Raw genomic sequence first — 25,278 nt, forward strand, 5'->3', positions numbered from 1 at the left:
TCATTAACAAATTTTAAAGACCGACACCCATTGAACAGATGTGTGTATTATTGCTATATTTTGTTTTATACTACTATATATGAGATTATAGAAAAGAAGCACGCACTACAATGTTCTTCAAATCAAAGCAGATCTTGATAGGCTGTTTGAAAGCGGCTGATGTGTGTGTATACAGCTGTGCACCTTTGTATGATTGTTTATTAAAACTAGCATTATTAAGATGCTTGATCTCCTACAGAGCAAAAGGAACATTGGTCACTACCACTGAATGGACAACGAGTAGATGGAAAAAAGCAGAGGATGAAGGAGGAACAGCATGAGAGGTGGTTTAAGAGCGTGCTGTGTGTTGGCGTAGTGCCTACGTGGTTCTTCCTGAGCAGAGAGGTTAGACGACATGTAAGAGGGCTTGGAAACATTAACAGTGAGTGTGTGTGTTGACGTCGATTAGTGGAAGAAACCGCATTAGCTTTTTTTCGTTGGTCAATGAAATGTACTGGTGGAGGAGGCTTTTAAACAACAAAGGCTTTGGAAAAACAGGCATCTACCTACATTTCACCAAAAACGTACCTACAGTACATTTACAGTACATACAGCAGCTGAAATGAACACTAGTGGCATTAAAACACCAACAACTTGTATTCCTTTTCACAAAAAGTCTGATCACTGGATCAGCTTATTGATTAACGCACTCATTTTCATGTATTATGATCTTAAAACACTTTTACTGTAGTGCATGATCTGTAGACTAACACATTTTGATGTTTGCATCACGTAACCAGCTTCATACGATTGTCTTTTCTGCCGTAGTAAACTTGCTCGGTAGCGCACCCGGTACAGCACTGCACTTGTGATGTGAAGCGCTCCTGTGAAACACGAGTCACGATAAAAGAGTTCAAAGACCTGTAGAAGCAAGATAAAATGATATTGTTGCTTCAGCAAATGTGTTTTTATCTCATGTTTACTTTTGTTAACACTATCTGAGTTGGATTTAGTTGCATTATTTTCACACTTGATACAGGATTAACCTTTTAGCGCACATCATTTCCAAACTGTTGTGATACAAACAACAACCAATGAAATAAAGCAATGTCAGATTCACATTCATCAGCTCAAAACTGAACTCGCTTTTAGTGCAACTCACTGGACATTTCAATTTGAAGGTGTTGCAAAATGCCCAAAAAGCAGCATAATATAATTTTACAGAAACGTCACAACAGTCATATTTTTCAAATGAGCCTGAGTTATTTAATTCATTATTTAAAAAAAATAAAATAAAAACGAGGGTCTCCTCAATGACAATAATTAAACAACAGTACCAAAAATATATATATTTTTTTCCTAAAGCGACAATGTCCAATATCATACTAATGCCCACAAATACAGAAGCCCATGAAACACTATTTTGTTTGGTCTTCTTTTTATGATTGTTAGTCTTATTTTTCTGTTTTAATCAGCATATCTAACTTCCTATATGAAAGCCGATAAAGTTAAACATGTTTATATATCAAACTTTAAATATAGAGCTGTGATAATATAGTTGACCTCTTTTCATCTTGTGAAGCCAAAAGCTGCATGTTTGTTAGAAACAAATCCATCAAGACATTTTATTTTTATTATAATTATTTAATTATATTAAACCACTGCTAAAATATGAGTCCATAATCCATAATAACGCTTCCTCCAGTGAAAAGTGTTCTGGTCTGAATTAGGAGAGAGATCTGCACAGATCAAGCACCGTTTACAAAACAAAACAGTCCAGAACAGCTCTAAACAAATATGTGGCTGGATTTTGATGTGAGAGACAACAGGAGATGGACTTTTTCACTGAAGGAAGCGTTATTATGGTTATAGGCTTGTATTTTAGTTAAAAACGTCTTGATGGATTTGTTTCAGGTTTTGTCTTCTCAAGATGATAACTGATGGAGTGGAGTGGTGTGGATTATTGTGATGTTTTAATCAGCTGTTTTGACTCTCATTCTGACGGCACCCATTCACTGCAGAGCATCCATTGGTGAGCAAGTGATTCAGTGCTACATTTCTCCAAATCTGATGAAGAAACAAACTCATCTACATCTGGGATGGCTTGAGGGTGAGCACAATTTCAGCATATTTTCATTTTTTGCTCACCTATTCCTTTAATACTATTATCCAAAACCTTACATTATTGTTTGTTGATAATGTGAGATACACAAACCAGACAAATTGACTCTCACCGTCTGACCAATTAGCCTTTACATCCCGACTCAATGCCTCTTTCAGCAGGTGGACTGATGATTCATGTCATGACGTAGCAGACAGACGCTGGCACAAGCGTTTTCACATCCCTGGCACAAGCATCTGCGGGTCAACGGGCTACACGTGTCCACATTTCTCTCTCTACGCATGGCTGGCAGCCGGTCTCTTTCATCCCGGGGCGTCTGATGCACAAACACACGGGCAGAGATTGCGCTGGACCTGATCGATTTCAAAAACCAACAGCAAACCAAGACACACGCAGAGCAGCCAACAGTGGAGCTTTATAGTTTAGGAGACCACGGGCCGTTTGCTCCATTAGCCGTCACCTAGTGAACAAACAAGCCAGTCCGGTCACTGTTGTCAAGGTTTTATAAAGTCCACATTCACAACTGCATAAATAAATGCACTAATTGTCCACACGTCAGATTTGGTGGCGTCAAACACTTGCATAAATACGGTATAAAATAGACCCGACTCTTGCATCATTTCAAGTCATTTTCAAATTACTTTCTTTCACGGCATGAGGTGCGTTCAGATTTTCTGATTGGCGATACAGAGGTTTATCAACCTGCGAGACGGCCGTATGTGTTATTATGAGCGAGATCAGCCAGAAATAGCAGCACACAGCTCCTGAGAAATCCATTAGTGCTTTGCTCAAACACAGAGTCTGCTCTCTCTCTGCGCTGATGGGATCATGAAGGGATAGAGATGGGCGTTCTGGGGATTTTGGGAGCGGAGTGTGCTTTATTAACAAGCTCATGGTTTAGACACACAGAGATACCCGGGAGAGCGACGCCGTGATCAAATAACAGCTGATTAACATACTTGACTCTGCTGAGACTTGCACATGTGAATTAGCATATATAATATACTACTAAATAAGTTTTGCGATTGCTGTATTCACACGTGCCCAAAAGATCCACACCAAAGGGGGAAACAAACTTGAGTTCGATTCAATCGAACCAAACAAGACAGGTGTGAATACACCCTCTGTGTTTTTGATAGTCTCTTCTGCTAACCAAGGTTGCATTTATATGATTAAAAATACAGTAAAATTGTGAAATATTTTTACCGCAGTTTTTTTGTGGAAAATGTTAAACTGTAATTTATTTCTGTGATCTGCAGCTGTATTTTCAGCATCATTACTCCAGTCTTCAGAGTCACATGATCTTCAGAAATCATTCTAATATACTGATTTACTGCGCAAGAAACATTTCTGGTTATTATCAATATTGAAAACAGTCATGCTGCCTGATATTTTTGTGGAAACCATGATACATTTTATGTTTCAGGATTCACAGGTGAATAGAAAGTTCAAAAGAACTGCACTTATTTGAAATATAACTATTTTGTAACATTATAAATGAATTTTCTGGCACTTTTGGTAAATTTAATGCATCCTTGCAAATTTATGTATTTATATATTTTTTTCTTTTCTTACCGCAAACTTTACAATAGTTTTGTGGTTTATCACAGTTTACACAAAATGTTAAGCAGCAAAAGTGGTTTTCAACAGTGATAATGATCAGAGCAGCAAATCAGCATATTAGGAAACAATAATAAAAAAGAAACATGCACACTGGAAGAATTATTCAATAACATCTATAATATGAATTCAGAAAATAGACAATGGTGAATTTTCATTTCATGCTGATGAATATTTTTTAGATCATCCGATTGATGTCAATCATGTGATCATTCTTAATTCATGTATCGAGTTTGACAGTTTTTCAATTCAAATTTTCAGTCAAATTATGCTGATAATATAATATGATAATTATTAAAAGCACAAGTATTTTCATTAGTGTTTTCAGACATTTTGAATGGAGTGTGGCGGATCAGACTCACATTAAGGCCAGGCCCAGGTAGTTGGCAGTGCTGCCCCAGTACATGGGGTTCTCCATCACATTAAAGGGGAAACCAGTCACCTTCTGATCCATGAGGATGCCAAAATAGTCCCCTGTTTAAGGATAAAAACAGAATCATGAATCAAATAATTCCACATGTATTGTTCACACACAAACTCCAGGGAAGCAGCTAATTTTGGCCCTGAATGTCACATGTTGTTGGTCCAGGGTCACATATATACAGTAGCTGCACAATTAACATCCTAATATTCATATCCTCAGCTCTCAGCTCTATAAATATATTGCAATTATAGAAATAGGTCATGATTAAAATTCAGTATATCAAAAATATAAATAAATATAAAAATATATTAAATAAATGCTGTTGCACACAAAATAACACAGTAAGTATATAACAAACATTTGATAATATGCATTTTTGGGTTAAAAGAATTTCTTATGAAATTCGAATGGTATGACAATTAGAGATTAGACTGTACAGAAATTGAAATTTACACGCTAATACACACTATACTCATAGTCACGCAGTGCTGATGTTGTAAACATTAATACTTTGAGAATAAAGTATAATAATGATAATACTTTGCATGGTTTGATGTGATATGAGCTAACCGATTGTTAGATTTAATCACCATTGGTAGAGCAATTTATTGTAATGCTTTTTTCCTCAGTTGGTCAGAACAAACATGACAGACTTGTTACTTACTTGTTCAGACGGCAATATACGGTGAAAATTCTTATTTGGGTCATATATTCCAAGACATAGGCTAGAATCTGTGATTACTAAGTACAGGATTCACACCGGTGTGGTGACTGACAGCTACACATTCACCTCAAAACATCCGCGCTGGAGCCGTGCCGACTCACAACCCACGCAAGCAAGATAATTCCGCAAGCAGCTGCAATTCCAGGTTTTCAAACAGAGATGGCGACAAAGAGGAAAAACTTACAGACTGCAGCTTTAACTGCCTAATTTTGACAGAACTAATATGTGTGTGTGTGTGAGACCAATGCTATCTCACGACCAATTCATACATATTTTACGAGGTGGCTAATTCGTACGAATTCCCAAGACCTCACTCGTACGATTTAGTACGATTTGTCTAAACCCCAGTGACGGGTAGGTTTAGGGGCGGGGTTAGGTGTAGGTAATTCGTGCAAATTCATACGAATTGGCAACTTGTAAAATACGTACGATTTAGCCACCTCGTAAAATATGTACGAATTGCTGTGAGATTGGGCTGGTGAGACCTTTGCTGGCAAAATGAGTCAAAATGAGTAAATTTTCAAAAATGAGTTATTTTTATTGTCATATTCTGAATTAAAATACCTTCAAATTGATATATAATTTGTTGGACTCGGACGAAAAATGATACACGTTTGAAATCAACAAAGTCAGCAAAGAAACTTCTGAGAAAAATCAAGTTAAAGTTTTCTGAAGGTTCCAAAGCAAAACCACCTAGCAACATTACATTGTTTCCTCTACATCGTTTCTTAATATTAATTACTATATTAACAATCACCATATATAGCCATTTTTAGTTTATCTTTGTTATTAAAAATAAGAAAAAAACTACAAATATGGCGGATATGCGCGACCGACGGACGGGTAGAGAAAGTGATTTGAGTGATAAATAATCAATATCTAACCTGATGAAAAAATATTTATTTAATGTTATCCACATTATATTTCATCTGCAGCAACACTGTGAACTTTTATAATGATATGAAATGTATACATGAGCAGAGTTCTCGGCATGAAAGACCCGCGATGTGCTTCTTTATTTTTCTCTCCTATACGGTAGGAAATCATATTAAACGAAATGTGGATGATGTTAACTGTGACAAGATGATTGACAGGGCACTTTAAACAGTTGCAGGATGCACGTAACTAAGCAACAGAGCGTCCGTTAAAGAAGCAGCTCTGACGAAGTAGTTTGTCCCACAGCTTGCCTACTATTCTGCTACATACTCAAAAGTATGTACTTTTTCTTCACAAAAAGAGTACATACTTTTACGGCATAGTATTGGGACGCAGCATTCGTATTGGTAATCTTTAATCAAAATCTGAATATTTACTTCCGCTCTGGAATGGCGTTCCTTTTTTGATGACGTCAGTTTTACGGCTTGGGCAGAATATCCTTAAACACACCCCTCCGACCGTTAGCACTAATATATAGTTTTATATTTCACATTTTGACATGATTAATAATTTAGTTTTTTAGCAATGGCTACAATGAATGTTTCCGTACAAACTGAAACAAAAAATAAATTAATTTTCTAGTATTTACAATAATTTACTAATATTTCTTTCAACTGCTCTATTTCTGCAAAATGCTGAATCAAGATTGTGGGATTCATCTGTGCTGCTACAAAAACCGAGCAGATTGATTGAACCGACCACTGATTTCCCAAATCTCCAGGTTTGCAGGAACAGGCCTGGAAAAAAAAGATTTCCAGGAACACCACTGATTCTCTCCTGCTTCATCCAAATCAGTTCTATGAAAAATCAGCTGTTTAATGAAGAATTACGATTCAGCCGGGAGTGAATCAGCGATATACTGTAATAATAATCATGCAGGGAGAAAAGTGATTATGTGCATGTTGACGACTCATAACTTCACTAGCTTTTGCTCTGTTTCCAGGTCATCCTGAACAAAAGGCCGGCTGGATTTCGTGATCTGGTTCCAATCGCTGCCCTTCAGAGAAGTAGAGCACCTTTTGTCATCAGGACTATATAACCAGCCCTGCAATATCTGGGTTTTAACCCTCCTTTCCCCTTTCTCTCTGACCCAGTTTAGCACAAAAGTCTGACGGTAACATGCACCTGTTTGTCCGAGTTTCTTTTATTTAGGGTTCATTTTTCAGAGTGCAAATTTGTCGTTATATAAGCTCATACATCATGGAGCGCTGCCATCACTCTTGTAAATACAGCATATACCGCTCAGATGTTATGAATGAAAACACTTCATTCACAAATACAAAGCAATACAAACTACTCATGCAAATAATAATAATAATGCAGGTCAACAGGTGGAAGAGGAGCTTTGTGCTGCCAGACATTCATTGCTAACACTTTAACTAACAATATAAAATACTTCTAAAACATTATTAATCTCAGATAATGCTCATTTTAGTGTTTACTAATACAAAAGTTGCTATTTTATTTCTATTTATTTAAATATTCATATTATTTAATGGACTAATGTGAACTAATCATGAACAGTTTTTTTTTAAAACCAATGTTAACAAAAATGAATAAGTACTGTAACAAATTAAATGCTCATTAATACATCAACTAATATTAACTAATGAGACCTTAATGTAAAGTTCTAGCAATTAATTTAACAAGTGACACAACTGTCCTCAGATTCATTTTAACTCTCTGATAAATTATACATTTTTCCTTTTAAACAACACTAATAATTTTATTGTTACATATAAAATGTAAAAAAATAGTAAGTGTTGTTACTAGATCTTTACTGTGAAACTAATGATTAAAATGATTATGATTATTAATGATTATTATTTTTATATGGTAAGGCACTTAAAGGGTTAAGCAAATAACCAAATAGGTGTTGATATAGCATTAATTCATTTATTTTATTATAAATATTATTATTTATTATATTATTTATATTTCCTATATTTAATGCATAACTGTAATTTTTAGTTTGCAAATAGTATGTGTGTGTTTATACAGGTACATCTAAAAAAATTAGAATATCATGAAAAAGGTCAATATTTTGTGTCACTCATTTCAGAAAGTGAAACCCATTTATTATATAGATTCATTACACAGAGTGAAATATTTCAAGCCTTTATTTCTTGAAATTTTGATGATTAAGGCTTACAGATAATGAAAACCCAAAATTCAGTGTCTCAGAAAATTAGAATATTACATAAGATCAATAAAAAAAGGATATTTTAAACCGAAATGTCAGGCTTCTGAAAAGTATGTTAATTTCTACATTTACATTTATTCATTTAGCTGACGCTTTTATCCAAAGCGACTTACAATTGCTATATATGTCCGAGGTCGCACGCCTCTGGAGCAACTAGGGGTTAAGTGTCTTGCTCAGGGACACATTGGTGTCTCACAGTGGATTCGAACCCGGGTCTCTCACACCAAAGGCATGTGTCTTATCCACTGCGCCATCACCACCCCTATGCATTTCTATGCACTCAGTACTTGGTTGGGCCTCCTTTTGCATGAATTACTGCATCAATGCGGCGTGGCATGGAGGTGATCAGCCTGTGGCACTGCTCAGGTGTAATGGAAGCCCAGGCTGCTTTGATAGCGGTCTTCAGGTCATCTGCATTGTTGGGTCTGGTGTCTCTCATCTTCCTCTTGACAATACCTCATAGATTCTCTATGGGGTTCAGGTCAGGAGAGTTTGCTGGCCAATCAAGCGCAGTAACACCATGGTCATTGAACCTTAATATTTTGAGATACTGATTTTTGACTTTCATCAGCTGTAAGCTCTAATCATCAAAATTAAAACAAAAAAACTTTTGAAATGTTTTACTTTGCATGTAATGAATCATTTTTTGAAATAAGTTACAAGAAAAAATGAACTTTTTCACGACATTCTATTTTTTTTAGATGTACCTGTAAACTTTCTTAAAAATTACTTCATTACTTCCTAATAAATTACAATTACAATTCAAACAGCAATTGTGCATCCTAGTTGTGCATCTCAATCCAGGTACTGAATTTACACCCAGATGCATTATTAGACTTAAACAGAAAGAGAACTAAAAAAAGCACAACATACAGCACAACATGGGTTTTATAACAGCAAAGGCACAGTAAATGCTTCCGTCCATCAACTGCTCCAGTAAAAGTGGCTGACCCACATCTCAGAGCTCTAGTGAGTGCTTGACTGTGATTGGTCAGACGCAGGTGTCGGATCCCTGCTGAACATGGACTAAATTGGAGGTACAGAATGGTCAGTATAGGTCAGCTGTAGAGGTGTGAACGCTGACAATCACAGTGTGATAGAACATCCTCACAGAACATTACGTTCCTTTTAGACGTGTTGGATTAGTATTGTTGACCTCGGGTAGAGATGAAACATGGACCAAAACCTGGAGATGTGGACTAAAAGATGACTGACCATGTATAAGATTTTTTTTTATTAGTGGTTTTAGTCATCAAGGATTCATTGCATGTTCAAAGAGACAGTAAAGACATTTATAATGTTACAAAATATTTCTATTTCAACCAAATGCTGTTCTCGTGAAAAATAAAATGTATCACAGTTTCCACAAAAATATTGGGCAGCACAACACATTTCAACATTGACTTGTTTTTGACAAAACTTTTTTTTTTGCTGATCCGATCCGTGACACAAAATCCATAGTATGATCCGAACTGTGAGTTTTGTGATCCATTGCACCACTAATGATAATCGAATTCGATTAATTGCACAGCCCTAGTGTATGTAAGGCATGTGCATGTAAGTGTGTATGTGGTACAGGAGCATGAGTGGATGATTTACCCAGGAATGTGCCAGTGACGCCCAGAGCCATGAAGCTGCTGATCACAAACACCGATCCCAGCGCCATGAGAGCTGCTCCTGTGTAGAACATATGTGCGTTCTCCAGCAGCTCCCAGCGAGGATGAGCCTTCATGGCCACTGTAATACTGACAGACAAACACAGAAAACAAATGTAAGAGAGACTGAAAATCACTAGAAGTCCAAATATAACCTTCCAATCTGCCTTTGTTTGCTCTCGTAATATGGTTGTGCGAATAAAAAGAAGCGATGCATCCCACCGCAGCTATTTGTCTGAATGACATACAGTAAACTGATTATATGTTCCGAAGCAAAAGTGGGTCAGAAAGATAGATTTTTTTACAGAAGCGTCTGGTAAGACTGTGCTTGGAGGTTTTCCTTTGGCCCGTGTGGAGGTACAGATGGGATGCAGGCTGCTTCGATGCTTTAGTCACTCGACTGATTGAAATGAAGCTGATTGCACACTGGAAAACTCCAACTCATCTGACCTCAATAGAAAATGAATGGAAATTATTATTCAAGAGCATGCAATGCAGTTATTTTAACAGGTTCTCCGTGATGCATCATCAGTTTTAACAGCACACGTTGTTTCTGAGGTGCTGAGTTTTGGTAATCCTGACAGATTTACTGTGGTCTCTGTGATTATCTTTATTTGACCCTCTAACTCTAGCACTCTCTAATCTAATTCTGTTTTATCTGTCTGTCGTCTTTTTATTTAAAAAAAACCACACACACTTGACCCTCTATCAATTGCATATTTATTCTCTAACTGCTAGCTTTTCTTGAAAAACTAACACTAACTTTCTTTTTTCTATTCTATCTACTTGTTTCTAAAAAAAAAAAAAAAAACTTGCAAACTGTTAGGCTAACTAAGACTTGTCATAGCACTTGCATGCTGTTGCTCTTTTGTTGCTTCTATTGTCCTCATTTGTAAGTTGCTTTGGATAAAAGCCTATGCTAAATGACTAAATGTAAATGAGATTATGACATAAGTATAATGACCCGTCTTGTGGCTTCCTCAGAGGCATATATTAAGTAAAATGTGCTACTTGAAATAGAAATATCTGAAATATACTCAATATAAAAAGCTGACCTTATTATATTTCAGCTAGCTGCCAATGCAAAATCTTTCATTTTCATTTAGTTTCATTGATGTACAGAAAAAACTATATAGACCTAAGAAAAAGTCATAAAAACAACAAAATGACTAACACTTTGACTAAAATTAAAATGAGAACAAGATATAAAAACAGAAACTAATTCAAACTATTAATAATAACTGTAATAGTATTTTACTAAAGTTGTGATATGAAGTCTTGTTTTATGAAATATCAAAATAACAATAATATTTATTTTATAGTGTTTTGAAAGTAGCTGCTTTAGTAAAACATTAAAACTACTAAAATCCACAGACAATCAATCAATCAACTGGCAGATTTTTTTTTATTATTCTTATTTTGCTGCTCTGTTTTTTTCCCCAGAAAGCAAAGGCATTTTTGTCCCGCTTGCTATTAAAAATATATAAAAATTCAAAATATAAACAAGGAGAAAAAAAAATCTGAAAAATTATCTTAATGCAAAGAGGTAGATTTTTTTTCTGACATTTATTTCTTGTTTAAGTATAAATTCATTTAATTTTCATACATTTTTCAGAAAATAAGTTTTAATATCTCAAGTCATTTGAAGATCATTTAGATATTTGTACTGGAAAACAAGACAAAAATACTGAATAAAAAATTATTTCTTTGCCACAAACAACTTGAGATGAGCGGAAATGCAGCAAAAAGCATTAATATTTGTTTCACGGTGTCCACGCCACAGGTGGCGATTCTGTCCTTTAAGCTTTAAACAATGCTAAACTGAAACAGAGTGAAGAGACTGTGAACATCGCACAAGCTGAATCCCAACAAAGCCTTATAAAGAGCCCATGTCCCACTGCTCTATATCCTACATCCACACAGAGGAGAGCGTCCGAACACGTCCAGCAGTCCAGGCTATTTCTCTCTATCAGCAGGGAAGATCTATCAGACAGGAGAAGAGTAGTTATCCCTGCGCCTTTCTCCTGCATCTCTCTTTTAGGCCCTGAAAACAAATAACTGGATCTTTTGAAAAACACCTGGTCAGGGATGAAGAGGTTTCGAGAACGGAGAGGAACATAAAGGAAGGTCAGTGTTACGGAGGGGAGCATATTGTCTGTCTTCTAGGTCTCTGGGTCACGGCTACACAAAGATTTGACCACTTCAACAAAGATAAAGACACATCTTAAAGGTAAAGTGTCATTTTTCAACATTAAAATAGTTGTTCATACCATGTTTAAAACACCTACAAGTAACTAGCAGCTTGATTTTCCCCAACAGAGTGGTGTACGGATGATGTATTTTTTGGACAAAAATCTGAAAATTTGTATTTTAGCACCAGTTCCATCGGTTTTTTGACTGGGTTTTTCTGTTTAAGACAAGCTTGAGATATTTCCACATTATATTCTACTACATAACACACATCTGCAATATCCCTTGTGATTTTTTTTGTTTATTTGCTTTTACTATCTTGAAAAAAGCTAACAAGTATCTTATAAAGACTACAAAGGTTGTTGGGAAATTAAATGTCATCAAACTGAACAGGTAGAACTAGAATGTTACCACATTTTTACTGCATTTATCTCTTTTTTAAATAATTGAAAAATTCTAGAATTTCAAATTATAAATGAACCACAATGACAACAACAACAAATATATTATGAAAATTATATATATATATATATATATATATTTTTATATTGATGAGAACTTGTATTTGAATACATAATTGTATGTAATTTATAAGAATATATAATCTGAGAATTACCAATAATAACCCCATTGAAATGAGTGGAAATGAATTAAATTGCTTTGAATTTATAGCGGATGATTGCTCAAAAACAGCCCAAATGTATGAAACCTACATTTATTTCTAACAAAACAACATCAGAACAACATACAAATTATTCTGAAAAGTTTTCAAACGAACTAAATTAATTTTATAAGCATAAACTTTTTTGTTTTTGCATTAACGTTTAAACTTTAAATTTTTCATGCTGCAATGGTTCTTCAGATGTTTATAATCATGTTCATCAGAATTCAGTCCCAAAAGTGGCAAACAAAAAAGAAAAGGCTAAATACATTGGACAAACATTTCTGACACATTATAATGTGCATTTAACCAATTAATTTTACAAAAAAAAGAAAGAAAAAAAGATGGTAAATAATTTGTAAATATAGTGTATTTAGAGGGTCTTAAAGCTCTTGCAAAATGTTGTTCCCTTAATAAAAATATATATAATACACTACCAGTTAAAAGCTTTAAACAATTATCTTCTGCTCCCCATCCTGATGCTAATTTATTGTGATGACAATGCATAATTTTCAGCATCATTACTCCAGTCTTGGAGTAAAAATCTTGCTGTCCAAAAACTTTTGACTGGTAATGTGTGTGTGTATGAGGGTTAAATGAAGACTGAAAGAGTAGTCAAAGCTCAATCGTAGTGACAAACATGTAAGAATCATAAATTATTGGTCACATTTTCTGCAATATTTCAAAAGCCAATGGAAAATCACTGTCAACACTGCGGGCGGGATTATCTTTTTAACCAATAGTAGATGGGAGGAGATTTTTGGATTTATTTGTGTGTGTGTGTGTGTGTGTGTATCAAAAGATCTATAATACCTGGAGAATCATTTATCTCAATGGTAGTTGCTTGGCTGCAGCTATTGATGTTGCTATCAAAATGTTACTTTTTGTACTATTTCTGAAGGGGTGTCAATGGAGAAAGATGCATTTGGCTCCTACATTGTTTAGTCTGAGTATTTTTTATTTTATTGCAATTCTCTTTGGTAACTCTACTAGGCCGAAATGACACTTCACCTTCAGACTGCTTTAAATGAGTCTTCATCTTGAGCTCATCTACCTCAAGCTAAGTTCAACCACCTCAAAGTTGCTAATTATGACTTTCAGAGGACTATTACATCTACCGGCGCCAATGAGTTCAGCTTCAGCTCCACACGGCTGATGGTTTGCATAATTCACTGAGGAATACAGATGACACCAGCAGAACATGCATTATGCCAAAAAGAGCTGCCAAATCCCTCTCTGTGAGGCCTGAGAAAATCATCCCTGCAAAAACACACCGCTTAAACACTAAAAGATCAAATCATTTCAATTACCCACAATAAATTATTACTTTTCAGTGGCTGCCACCATGGATTTGTCCAGTCTAATATTATGTGACTTTTTTCTTGTAGTTCCTAGTTTATCTCACAATTCATACTTTCTCACAATTTAGCATTTTTTTCTTACGATCGTAAGTTTATATCTCATATATCAGAATTTTTTTCTCACGACAGGGAATTTATATTTTAAAATTTTTACTTTTTCCAATTGCAAGCTTATATCTCACAATTCATACTTTTTTCTCACAATTTAGCATTTTTTCTTGCAAATTGTAAGTTCATATGCACTGTAAAAAAAAAAAGAAAAATGGAACCAACTTAAAATTTTAAGGCAACCAGCTTCAGCAGATTTTTGAGTTCTCTCAACTTATTTTTGTAGGAGATTTTCAACTTTTTGTTGTATAAACTTAACAAGCTGAGAAAACTCAAAAATCTGCTGAAGCTGGTTGCCTTAAAATTTTAAGTTGGCTCAACTTTTTTTTTTTACATTGTGTCACAATTTGCACTTTTTCCTCACAATTACAAGTTTATAATCACAATTCATAGTTTTTTACTCACAATTTCAAGTTTTTTTTTTTTCTAGCAATTTTGTGTTTATATATCACAATTAATGTGAAATTGTTAAAAAAAAAAGTCCAGAAGTACCTTATGAAGTACTTTAAGTACTTATACAACTGAAAAAAAAGTCAGAAAGTCAATTTTTTTTAATTCTGTTATGGGAATAAGCTTGCATACTTAGGCGAAATTGAAATATAGTTAAACATATTTTTAGAATAGTCTCCTCAGCTGGCAATACACTTTTTTTGTTCTTTATATCCACAATCATTCCGTAAACTCACATAAAGCTACTTGTTTCAATACTTCATACTCAAGTAATCTTTATTTACAACTTTGAAATTTTTTTTTTTACTTGTGGTTCTGGAAGGCTGCAATAGACTCCTAGCAACTAGCAGAATAGGAAGAAAACCAGCTGATATAATAGGTTTTTAAAGTATATTTTCCTCCTTTCATCAAGTAATGAAGTCCATTATCCCATTACATTTGTAATCTTTCCAGAAACTGAGCTTTTCTTCACCTTACGAGGCACTCATTTTTGACAGTAAAACTGCTCGCCGTCTTTCCAGAACCCAAACATGACCTTTTTATTCTCTCTGCTTAGACGTTTGTCTCTATTTCATCCTGTGTTTTATAGAGATCTGAAGCGGCGTGGTGTGATCTCACGTCCACACTCTCCTCGTCAGTATTACCTAACCTCAGTCTGAAGATAGCAGGAGTTTGACCTCACGTCTCACGTCTGCTGCTATTACAGGCCATGTGTGTGTGTGTGTGAACCTGAAAATGTGGCCCATTTATTTTGTTGACCTTCATTTTGCCAATTGCACACCTGCGTGGACTATCAGAGACTAATAGGGCTTCATCAGTCCTACATCTGCACCCACAGGATTATGTAAGAATGATGATGTAGGTAATGTTTTCATCATTTGTTCATGAAAAATTATGTAGTTTAGGCCATCTTTATTTTTTATCCCTGGGTTTGCTGCACATCTGAATGTGTTTTGGGGGTTTTCAGCAAAGAAACAGCTTCTAAACAACTAAATGTGTGTCATCAGTACAAACGGTCCTGTTTCACTCAAATTGAAACGTTGAGAAACCCTTTTGATTGATGAAGTCTTGTCTTCTGACATATTCTATTTTCTTGTTTTAAGCATAAAATTGCTTCATTTTGATATTGTTTTCAGAAAACAAAGACTAAATACTTTGATTTAAGAGTGTTTAGATATTTGTACTTTAAAACAAGTCAAAAACACTGAGTAGGAAAATCATGTTTCGCCATGTAAAAATAGAATATTATGGGCTTTCATATGAAGATAACGCAGTGTTTTAAGCATAATTGAATACATTGACACATCTGCGTTAAAGAAACCCATTCTACAGCATTTTATCATGTGGTCAAACGTGTCTGGTGCTGAATGAACAGGAGCTTGTGCGTCACAGGCTGAGTCAGTGCATCATGGGAAAATAAAGTGCAGGAATATCAGAATCCAAGAGTCTTCACAGGCAGACTTTGCTTTGATTTTGATTAAGTTGTGATCAATCGCAGTGTGTTTCATCCTAACGTCTGTGAAATGTCTCAATGTGAAGGAAAGGGAAAGCATTAAGGTGTGACGCACAGGCTCCCAATGATCAATACAAAGCCCTGCTTGATAATAATATGCTTTTCATTTCTCTTTGTCTTATTTCTGTCTGGAGAAACTAGTCTCAGAAGTGCCTGAGTTTAATGCACACGAACACAATGCATCATGGGATGCAGTCGATATTTTGTCTGTTTCCTCTGATCCTCCACCATTCATTAGCACTTGAAGATTTGAAGATGCTTGTGGTTGTTGACCTACATAGTGTCCATCCTACTGGAATTGAAACACGTACATATATATATTGTATATAATAAATTATCAAGTTGTGTGAATAAAAATAAATATTTTATTTAATATAAAAAAAAATGCAATATATAGAATATAGTAGAGAAAAAAAACTGAAATTTTTGTGAACTAATAAACAAAACTATATAATGTATACAGAGTCTGTACTGTGTGCAAATGATTATTTTCCCCTGTCACCTTGTGCAATTTGTCATATTGTCATAAGAATTGTTGAGTTCAACAATTTGGCATATTATGATATTAATATGCCAAAATAGCTGATTATGCCACTGTATACTATTATTTATTTATTTATAGGTCAAAAAACTAAACTTATTTTAAAAGGGAATTTAGGCTTCAAAACATTTACAGTATAAAATACAGTATTAAAACTTGATTTCAGGTTGAAATTTGCTAAAGATTACATTTAACGGTCATTTAATTAATGTCTTCAATGATTAACCTTAAATGAGTGTTCGATGATGGCAAGAAGCAACTGTGAGGAAAAATAAGAATTATGAGATATAAACTTTCTAAAAACATAAGGCAACCAATCACAGACAACTTGATAAGTTAAATTAACTAGCAACCGACAGCTGAAAAACTTTGGTTCATCTAATGAGTATAAGGCAGTCTATTGAAAATTATGTTTAGATGTTAATGTTTTTAACTTTAGGTTAAAATGTTAGACGATTGCAGAAGTAATTTAAATGATTGAGAAACATTACAGTTTTGAAATGTTCCTGCTGAAATCTGTAGGCATCAGAAGTGGGTACAGCATGTTGAGACCTCTGAGATTTTTAATTAAGCACATTGAAATTACATTTTCCAGCGTGGGTTTGACCTGACCAGACCTGACCTGACCTTCAGAAGACTATCTCAACAAAACCAGTGAAATAAAGCTTGTTAAACATGTTTATGGACAGCAGGCGACAGGATCCTGATGTTCATAAGACTGGAAAAGGTTACCGAAGGATTTCTCCAGCCTTTATCAGCACATCAGGTGTAGTTTACCAACGCAAGACCTTTAGCATTGCTGGTGTGGGAGTCTCACAAAGATTTGTGGATCATATCCAATAGAAAATATCTGCTGCTTTCTCCTGCACTCACATATGTTCATGAGAAAAATATTGAACTGGTTGCACTGAGACAAAAGCTGAACTTTTTGGCTCAGAAAGTTGTTTGGGGAAAACTGCACATTTGCAGCAGAATCTCATTAAATCTTTGACATAAAATTGTGGATTTTCAACACCTCCATGATTGTTTTTTTTACTTATGAAAGTTTTATCCAACAGACTAACTGCTCGTGTTTATAGCTTGATTACCTTTACATAGACGAAAATGGTCAAGTCAAATTTATTTATTACTTTATAACAATCCACATTCTTTCAAAGCAGCTTTACAAAAACTAATGATGTTCATGTTTATAATTTCTTAATATCTTCATGCCTTATAGTCACATAACAGATTAGAGCTGGGCGATAATATAGTTACATTCTGCAATGAAAATTAATCAAGCAGCCGAGATTTGATATGTGATAGTGTAATATGTTACTTGCTGTTTCTTTGTTAAATATTTGTTAAATTCACAGGCACTTTCTAAAGGCAATTTTCTCCAAGTCCTAATTCTACAACATTTTTTTTTATTTTATGATCTAGAACATAACAAATCAGTTCAACATTGTGTGAGAACATGGTGAGACGTCTAAAATTACAAAAATAAAGTGATGAACACTCTTAAATTCCTTAAATTAAATAAATGCATTGAGATTCAGTGCTATTAGGTGCTGAAATTGTATCTTGGCAGAACAAATGGAACAGTGCAACTAACTTTATCATGAGATTAACCAATAATAACCATCACTATGATGCTTGTAGGGAAAGTTATTTGTGCTTGCAACATGAAATCCTGCTAAATCCTGCTTTTGTTTAACTGTCAAAGGAGTTGGGAACCTTCAGATCCTCCGAGACTCTATGAATAGCTTTTATCCACTGCCTTTCAGTGCATCAATTTTTGGAGGATTTGTGCGCAACCACAGTGTAATTAATCATTGCATGCATAATGTATTTATTATTGTGTATGATTCATCACTAATGTAAATGTAATTATAAATGGAATGCGGCTAAATATACTAGATGTCAATCTGTATGCTAATAATGTTTGGTCTGTTTGGGGATTGAAACAGCGCTCAGTTTACCAGAGCTGAATGAGTCCCCATAGAGATACAGAAAAATGAAAAGACGTGCTAGTGCATAATTCCTCGTTATAAAATTTAGCCATCCAAGTGACTGTAAGGGGCATACCGTAAATCACCTTCTTTCAAAGAAACAGGAGCAATTTTCAACAAGTCGACATATTTAACTTTAATAAAAATATTATCTTAATACTTCTTTGTAAACTATTGTTTGAAGTAACAAAACCATGGTTAATTTGTAGTTACCATCCATGGCTACAAGAACCATTATTTTTGGTTTTATTCGTAGTAAAACCATGGCTAATTATTGTAAGAGAACATGGAAAGTCAAAGATAATATTAGATGCGTCGTTGGTGGTTAAATTATTACCGACATTAAAACAGGTTTTTAATGTCAACAAACCAAAAAGGTTTCACACGATTATGAATGTAGCCTACCTGAAAGTGATGTACGGGCTTCATCTTTTTTTCTTTTCTCTGTGCTGGATTGCTGATGTCTTTCCACAGGCATAGCTGTCCATCAATTATGATTATTTGCATCCATGTGTGTGTGTGTGTGTGTGTTCATGTTTAGATTTTTATTTATGTATACGTTAATTTTATTATTAATATAGAGCGAAAGCTGTTTTTTTGAGCAACTGGGATGGTGCCCCCTGAAAGTTGGTGCCCTACGCAAACTGCATACTCTGCATATAGGGAGCGGCAGTACTGCCTATTATGATAAAAATACACCTACTTTTTTCTTTTAATCCCCATAAATCATAAGCAGTGTCTCATAGCTTACTGATCACAGAATCCGGAACGTATGACATCACACTTTAAAAGCCCCACCCACCACTGTTGACGGACACTGCACTATTAGCTGAAACTCTGCCCTGAGTGAGCCGCACACAATCCGCCATGTTTATCTTCATTTAAAAGCAGCATTCAAATAAGAAATGTCTTATTAAAAGCTATAGGCGTTATTTAGTCCAGAGCAGTGAGTGATTTTCTGCTTTTGTTTTATTGTTTGGGTTATATTAACATAGACAGCAGTAGGTACCGTATATTACACTGCTGTCACTTTATACACATATCTAATATAAACATGCAATTTCTTTCCCAGCTGTTTAACTTCACAAACATAACTGTGTTTTTGTACCTTAAACTTGTGTGTGTTTTTAACATAAACTTGTGTGTATTTGACAATTTAAGAGCAATGAGACATGAAAGAGAAATTAGTTTAATGCTCACATGCCATGTGACAGCCACTTTCTGCATGTGCGCGTGCTTCAGATGTGTGAGCTCAGAAAACCCTCTATCAGAAGTCTAAAGTGATATGGCTTTAAAACACATGATTTAAGTGTGATAGACATGATCATCAAAACCAAACAGATGTTTTTGGCAGAGTATCTGATGTAATAGCACAATGTGGGGGCGGGAAGCAGCAGCTCATTTGCATTTAAAGAGACATGCACAAAAACAGCGTGTTTCTGCTTCCACCCAAAATAGGCATTTTCAAAATAATATGCATGATCTGTGACGTATTTTGAGCTGAAATTTCACAGACACATTCTGGGGACACCTGAGGCTTATATTACATCTTGTAAAAAGGGGCAAAATAGGTGGCCTTTAATAATGGATTTGTTTCTTACAAATGCTGCTTTTGTCTTCTCAAGATATTAACTGATGGACTGGAGTGGTGTGGATTACTTGTGGATTATTGTGATGTTTTTATCAGCTGTTTGGACTCTCATTCTGACGGCACCCATTCACTGCAGAGCATCCATTGGTGAGCAAGTGATGCAATGCTACATTTCTCCAAATCTGACGAAGAAACAAACTCATCTACATCTTGGATGGCCGGAGAGTGAGCGCATTTTCAGCAAATTTCAATTTTTAGGTGAACTATTTCTTTAATTAAGTACATCATAATGCATCGTTTGTTCTCATAATTAATTATATCCACAGTTATAATACTTATGTTCTCTCTTTCTTTTCTTCCTGTCTCAGATTCTCACATGCTTGAGTGAACACACAGATGGCCAGTTTCCATTGGCATAGAAAAATGTCCATACAGTCACTGTGATAAAAACCTGCTGACAAAAGTTGTACGCAGGTGGTATGTACGTAAATCAGGAAGGTGGAAAAAATAGTAGCCCAAGAAACGGCGCCGCCTTAACAAAGAACAGGAAATGTTCATAGACTCCTTGAAGACTCACAGTGTGCTTTATGGTTAACCAGAAAAAAAGGATAATAAAGACTTCGCAAAATAATTACAAATATAGACTGTTTTATGTCATAAAATGAGGTGAAAGAACAGAAACCAAGCATGACTGACAGAGCAGTAGATGCAGCTGAAACTAATGTGTTTGCCAACCCAGAATCACATCAGCATCAAAAGAGACTCAGCCTGTGCCAATCAAATTACCTGAACAAGAGTCAATTATCATGCTCAGCATCAGAGAGCCATGCCCTGGTGTTTAATAATAAAAAATTAAATAATAATAATAACAATAAAGAAAAATGAGCCAGCTCCTTAAAGACATCCTCCAGGAAGTGACATTATTTTTAAAACAGCAGCGCAAGCATCAGTAAATAACATCAATGTGAATTAGTTGGTTTGTTTCACTATAAAACAAGCAATCCTGTTTGATCAAATTAGAGAAATCTGTATTTGGAAAATCTTATTTACATTTAAAAAAATAAAATAAATACCAAAATGAAAAATTTAATGTTTTCCAGTGCAAATGTCTAAAGATTCTTAAATCAAAATGCATTTACTGGAGAAGGGAAATGACATAAGAAGTCTTGTTTTCATCAAAATGAGCTAATAAAAATAAACCTAATTCAAAAAGAAAAAAAAGTTTTCATATTCCACTAACAGACATTTCATACATATGTTCAGTTTGAATCTGAAGTAAATGTATCTTGATATAAGGATGTTCAGATATTTGCACTGGAAAACAAGACAAAAATATGGAGATTTACGTACACCCCTAGTTTTCTCTTCCTCTTCTCTAAAGCAGCGCAGCATGGCCCCGCCCCCTTCTTTGCATGTTCTCGGGGACGGGGTTCATCTGGGTCCGTGACGTATCGAACCCGGGAAGTAAATCATTGTAGTCCCTTACCAATTGATTTGTGTTGTTGTTGTCATCATTAAACTGCCAGAATTGTAAAGGTGCCATAGAATGGAAAACTGTATTTATCTTGGCACAGTTGAATAATAAGAGTTCTGTACATGGAAATGACATACAGTGAGCCTCAAACACCATTGTTTCCTCCTCCTTATGTAAATCTCATGAATGCAAAAGACCAATGAAAAAAATAGGCGAATCAGAACATAACACCGACTGTGACGTTACAGTCAGGATCACTAATAGTTATGCCCCCAACATTTGCATAGACCCGCCCATGTTCTATGCCAGCCGCCAGCCGAAACATCAGATGTTCTGCAGGTATTGTGAAGAAATACGAGCGAGGACAACAGCGAAAATGGCAATAAATGGCAATATCATGGAAATAAATGTAATGTTCCAGGCTGTGCAGGGGATGTGAAGTGCAGGGATGGGTTGGTGTCTGTATTCAGAAAGGCACGGAAAACAAATAACGCGTTCTAATAAAATAATGTGAGCCACTAAAGGGACATGGTTAGCTCCTTGCTAGCTGTAGCCTGTTACATTACGGTACATAAGATTTCACTTACCACATAAACAGAGTAAGGAGATATGCCTGCGGATGATTGGGAATGATTTACAGATCCTGAGCACCACTGACAAGCATCTGATCTTGTAAAATGTGTGGTAAGTGCTGCTGCTCCATAGTAAAAACAGAGTATGTGCGATCGTGAATCTCGAAACTGAAAGTAAAAAGCGATCGTGCATTCGAAGGTGCCCAGCATATTAGTAGCGGGCTCCCTGATGCCCGCATTTAATTTACAGTATAATTACCCAATGATATAACTGCACGAGAAAGTATTGAAATATATATTTTCCCTGTGTTTCCTTCCTGTGAGCTACTGAAATGAGCCACACTGTGAAACAGCCAATCAGAGCAGAGCTCAACATTATTATTCATGACCCTTCCAAATAAGCCAATAACAGACGACATGTAAAACTGTTTCTGGAGAATTTTTGCCCTTACCTAAGCCACATACCTTTGTAGAAATAGAGAACAATTTAAAATATTGTATTGATGCATTCTATGGCACCTTTAAAAGACAATATCTCCGTTTGCATTGAACTTTCTGCATCGTAACTGCAGATATTGTTTATGCTCAAACAGCAATATTACACACTAACGAACGTTAAAAAATGAAATCGCAATCAACCACCCCTTTAAGACCTTTTAAGGCCTTCAATTTTGGAAGGGTGAATTAAGGCGTTTTAAGACCTGCCGAAACCCTGATTTTGGAAAAGTTGTGAGCTTAAAGTGTAAAGCGTAACAGGATTGATCTTGATGGAGCCAATTCGGTGTGTGTTTGTACTGCAGTTTTACTGAGAACATATTCCCTCTCTCAGAACAGGGTAGAAAATAGCAGCAGCCCGTTTAACACACACACACTGGCGGTCACATGTGGCGTCGATGACACCAGCATCAGCAGCGTGGAGACGCAGGCTGCCATGGCAACGGCCAGATCCTCATGAGAATAAAGCAAATGAAATAAGCGGCTGAATGTGCCGCTGGTCAGATGAGCGCATCAGGCAGATGCCACACTATTATTATTGATGAAATCAATAAAAGGGTGAAAGGTAAACACCGAACCTTTAATCTTATGCAAAAATGGGACAAAATGGGTCACTTGATTAATTTACATCTATAATGGCGATTCTGAGTACTGCTCTGCCGTTGACCTGTGACAATAAATAATACAGTGGTGGATGCTGTTACCTGTGACTGCGGTAGACATTGAGGAGCAGGATGAGCAGAGCGAGGGAATAACAGGCCACATATGGACCTCCGAACAGACGGGTCAGACCTCTGGTCCTGTGCTCCCATCTGGCCACCTGAAACAAACACATCAGACAAATCAGCATATTAGGATAAGACTGGACAAATGATGCTGAAAATTCAGCTTTGATCACAGGAATAAATTGTGTTTTACAGTATGTTAATGTGGAAAACCGTTTTTCTAATTTGCAATAATATTGAGAAGGGTCTGGCTGCAGACTTGCACTTGCACTCTCAGACACTTGCTCTTCTGCGAGTGACGCCACTTGCAGTCTTTTTTATTTTTTTATTTTGTTCTATTTATTGATTATTTTTTGTTTGAATCTCTCAACATTTTACAACAGTAGCTCGGTGGTGAAGACAAGACAAAAGAAACAAAATTACAATGTCACTTGCAATCGCCGCTTGCACTTTCAGCTGCCTGCGACGTCACTTGCCTTCGACACGAATCGTGTGTGTTGTCAATGGAGACAAGACGCTGTGGTGGTTAAACTATTAAAACTAATTTAGTACAATAACGAACAGGGTCCTGCAAGTCATCTGTAGGAGAAAAAGTTTTTTTTTAGAAAAAGGAGTTTATCTTGGGATGCTTTTTGTACTGAATGAGTTCTGTATTATCCAGTCCAATTCTTGTAAATTATTATTTGTATTTTTGTAAGTAGATAGATAGATAGACAGATAGATAGATAGACAGAGTAAATAATCAGAAAACAATTAAATAAATAAATAAACATATTAATGTGTGTATATACTGTTAGAACATCAAATACAAATAAAAAATGATGGGAAAATTATGTGCATACGGGAAACTGCATTGGTAAACCTGAAATTTAATATCTTAAAATAACTTCAGGATATCTTGTTTAATTACTAAATGTCTATACAATCTCTTGAATATTTTACAAAGAACTGATGCCATGAAACTTCAGCAAATCAGAACATTTTTCACATGCATCTTTCTGACAATAATTGAAGTGACCTGACCTCAGAAAACCAGAGTTTCTCTTACCTTTCCTACATACATAATGTTCAAACAGCAGCCTGTTTTCAGCTTTCCAAATCATTAATGCATTTCTTCCACAAGCCCTCTTTCTCGCAGGCTTTGTTTGTAATGGCTCTCCTCTACTGTATGGATATTCATAGTCAGCTCTATTGTGGGCAGACAGAGACCTGTTGGGAAAGCAGCTCTTATCTGAATTAGAGCCTGCTGAACCGCGTAATTAACGAGCAGAGAGGCTCAGTTCAGGTCGGGTCACCGTCACCGCCATTACAGCAGATAAAATCGTTAAGAGTACCACGCAGAGCCTAATTAACAACTTCTGAGAGAAGCATGAGGAGCCAGATGGTGGGTTTGTACTCAAACACTTCTACTGGCAGACAGTCATACACGCTCATTTTGCTTGTAAATCTGCAGATCCTGCAGGTCAATCCGGGTGACCCAATCTGCTAATTGGGAAAATAAAAGTTTTGACTGTAGCATGTTCTCAAATAGCTGCGATAATGTCGACACTCACATTTCACAAGATGAGCATAAATCAAGCAGAGAGTGGAATAAAATACCAATGTTACCAAATATAACTCACCAGCAGCTGTAAATCAGCTCAAATTCCCAGAGAAACATTTTCCACTGGTTAACAATCTGTGAATTCATTTTATGTTGGTTATTAAAAGTTAAGATATTAAATATTAATATAATATTAATCAACAGATTTCGAGACAGAAAGCTCACAGCTGCGTGTTTTTACTGGTGTTTTTAATGTTTAATTAAATGATTAATAATACAATACAATACAATATAATATAATATAATAATAAACAACACGAATTCCAGAAATGTTGGGACGTTTTTTAAATTTGAGTAAAATGAAAACTAAAAGACTTTCAAAATCACACGAGCCAATATT

At 35.5% G+C, this 25,278-nt stretch overlaps 1 protein-coding gene across 1 annotated transcript in view; it reads right to left on the bottom strand.

Annotated features, from left to right (window-relative positions):
• LOC306857902 (phosphatidylethanolamine N-methyltransferase-like) overlaps positions 1 to 25,278 on the bottom strand; it is a 68,219-nt gene that overhangs the window by 9,940 nt on the left and 33,001 nt on the right. The window contains exons 3-5 of the mRNA XM_079398171.1: positions 23,315 to 23,430; positions 9,608 to 9,753; positions 4,084 to 4,195 (exon numbers count right to left, since the gene is read on the bottom strand). Of these exons, the coding sequence (XP_079254297.1) occupies positions 4,084 to 4,195; positions 9,608 to 9,753; positions 23,315 to 23,430 (374 nt within the window). The remainder of the gene's footprint in view (positions 1 to 4,083; positions 4,196 to 9,607; positions 9,754 to 23,314; positions 23,431 to 25,278) is intronic.

Source organism: Barbus barbus (genome assembly GCF_936440315.1).
Source record: "Barbus barbus genome assembly, chromosome: 38".
In the NCBI taxonomy this organism is placed as follows: Eukaryota; Metazoa; Chordata; class Actinopteri; order Cypriniformes; family Cyprinidae; genus Barbus; species Barbus barbus.